Source organism: Sinocyclocheilus grahami, unplaced genomic scaffold (assembly GCF_001515645.1).
Source record: "Sinocyclocheilus grahami isolate Dianchi unplaced genomic scaffold, SAMN03320097.WGS_v1.1 scaffold929.1, whole genome shotgun sequence".
Classification (NCBI taxonomy): domain Eukaryota; kingdom Metazoa; phylum Chordata; class Actinopteri; order Cypriniformes; family Cyprinidae; genus Sinocyclocheilus; species Sinocyclocheilus grahami.
Genome location: NW_015506108.1, coordinates 95,364 through 98,169, shown reverse-complemented (window position 1 = coordinate 98,169; position 2,806 = coordinate 95,364). Strand labels below are relative to the sequence as shown.

Sequence of the window (2,806 nt, the reverse complement as noted above, 5' to 3'; positions counted from 1 at the left end):
GGGAGTGGGGGGGGGGGGGGGGGGGGGGGGGGGGGTTTCATAACTCTGTTATGTAAGTCACTAGGGTAACTCATGTACAATGATGATTTTGAGAATCAATCAGGGACTTCCTGTTTTATTTCTTTTTCAAACAACCTATCACTCTTATACCAAACACTACTGGCTTCGGATGCCAGCGTGTTTCCCATGTGTTTACTCGCACTCTGTTTTAAATCATGATATGCTCTGGAAAAAGGCATACTTCAGTTTGGCAACATCCAGTATATACTTCACACTATGCTGGATACTGTGTCTCTGTGGTTGGGTAAATGTGCGCCAGAATCTGTGATTTTTTTATTGTTGTTGTCAAGTTTTTCCCTGTTTACACCTGCTTGTGGTTGCAGCATTCCACAGAATTTCTGCTTCTGTTCTGCAAAACCCTACAGTTGACAGAAGAGATGATGTTTTCTTGCCATGGCTTGTTGTGGGCGGGGGGGCGCCAAAACTGCTTCAAAGCCGTTTGCCTGGCTCAATAGTCGCTCCTATTGTTGGGCTATATCAAAGGCACAGTCTGCTTATTTGAACAGGTGACTCCCATTAAGTCCGATGACCTGGCTGGCTGTTTGCCAGCAGTGCTGCCGCGGCTTCGCAGAGCTTGTCTAGTCGGGACGCTAATACCTGATGATCTCAGTGCCAGGTCGCAGATTGAATAATTGCTGAGCTATGGCACTCTGTAGGTCTCCGGAGTAATTGTTATGGGAGAAGCTGGGGGCCGCTGCTCCCCGAACGCTCATGGAGGTCAGGATTTCATTTGTCCACTTCCTTTTGGCTTGTCCAACCTGGACGGCCTGCTTCACTTTTAATGAAAGCTGTCTACACTGCTGCCATCAGTATGCAGTGATGGCACATTATATGTATTGGGTCTGAACTCATGATTATGGAAGAGATGATTTCTTCACATCTGCTGTAAGATGATATAACATTTTTCCATGCATTTTTCATGATGCAAACTTGGATGTGCGGAGTCCATTTGTCCATATCATAATGCCTCCCTCTAATGATTTTTTTTCTTTCTTTCTTTAGCAAGGAACAGAGGGCTTCTGGAAGTCTGTAGCGCACTCTGTGCCCCGGCAACCCTCAGAGATACGAATCCTGAACCCCTACTTCATACAAGAGGCTGCCTTCCAGTTTATTGGCCTTCCACAGAACAATGGCCTCATGGGTAAAGGGGTAAGCAACATGCTTGTTGAATTTTAGTATTTTCATAATATTGTTTACGTTAAGTTATTATGAAGTTACTTGAGTTGGTAACTCTTCGAGAATAACTGTTCAACTGCCCGGTTTATTGAACCAAAATGTCAGGCAATGCCTTTAGTCAACCTTATGTTTATAGGGGTCACAGGAAGCCTTAGACACGTGTTTCCTCAATTAGTCTGTAATTACCATAAAGATCACCATAGGTCAAAGGTAGCTTGACTAATCCAATGGGTGGGCAGAGCTTATGGTGCGTATTTTGTCTAAACCTGGACAAAGATGTGTTTAAAAACTTGTTATCCAGTGCCTAACATGAAATTGATTTAAACCGTAATATTATAATATTTTATAATAATATATTATAAAATAATAATTTTATAATATATAAAAATAATGCTGCTTGTGTAAGTTGATTTAAATGGGAAAAAAAACTGCCAGTATGAATAACAAAGGTCACTAAACATAAGTTGTATTTTATGTTTTGCTTAAATTTTGCTTAAATTTAAGCAATCTGGAAATTGCTTAAATTTGATCTGGAAAATAAAAATTTTCCAGATCACTTGTTGTGTAAAAGTGGGGATGCTTTTATTTTATTTTATTTTACTAGATATAACTCGCATGTACAGTAAATGTTGCTCAATCTATAGTGATCAGGATTGTTTGCCATTCAGAATTAAATAAAGAATGCCTTTTTAAATTCGGTTAAATTCCTCAATTTGAGTTTAATTTAAATTGATGTAGCAACTGGATGCAGAATTGCTATTTTAATTTAAAGTGCCCTTATTATGGATTTTTTTTAAATTACCTTTCATGCAGTGTGTAACACAGCTCTAAGTGAATGGAAACAAACGGCAGAGTTTTAAATCTGAAAGTGCACAGTGTATAAAGTTATTGTCTCTCAAAAGAAAGAGTCGACTCTGAATCATTGAAACGAGTCGTTTTTAAAACGAATCGCAAGCCGTTTCATGTTGACTTCAAGGTGAAACATTAGCATATTGCCTTCCCATTTGTTGGTCTTTTTGGTCTGAATGAAAATGCAAATTCATTCTTTACCACTAGGTGCCGCTTTTGGAGCGGTAAAATAGTGGTTTCCCCGGTAACGCTGTACACAAAGCAGCACTGCGCATTACAGGCATGATGAAATGAAAATGAGACCAATCAGACCAATCACTGCAGATTAGCGTCACGCAAAGTAGGGGTTTGGGAAAAATGAATCCTTGAGCGAATCGTTTGGGAGTCGCTGAGCAAGTAAAGTAAAAATAAATGCATATTATAAGACAATGAAAGTGTTTTTGACCTTGCATGCATGTCATCCTGTTGTTGGGGACTCCCAAAACCAAAATATGAACCTTTCATAACCCATAATAGGGGCACTTTAAGAAGAATTCAAATGAATTGAAATTCTTAGAAATTTTCAATGCTTTATAAACCTTTAAAGGGGTCATATGATGCGATTTAAATTTTTCCTTTCTTTTTGGAGTGTTACAAGCTCTTGGTGCATAAACAAGATCTGTAAAGTTGCAAAGACTAAAGTCTCAAATCCAAAGAGATATTCTTTATAAAAGTTAAGAGT

The 2,806-nt window shown here is 38.8% G+C and overlaps 1 protein-coding gene across 1 annotated transcript in view; it reads left to right on the top strand.

Moving 5' to 3' along the window:
* LOC107564385 (CMP-N-acetylneuraminate-beta-1,4-galactoside alpha-2,3-sialyltransferase-like) overlaps positions 1-2,806 on the top strand; it is a 58,250-nt gene that overhangs the window by 43,974 nt on the left and 11,470 nt on the right. Inside the window, exon 11 of the mRNA XM_016249460.1 lies at positions 1,063-1,209. Within this exon, the coding sequence (XP_016104946.1) occupies positions 1,063-1,209 (147 nt within the window). The remainder of the gene's footprint in view (positions 1-1,062; positions 1,210-2,806) is intronic.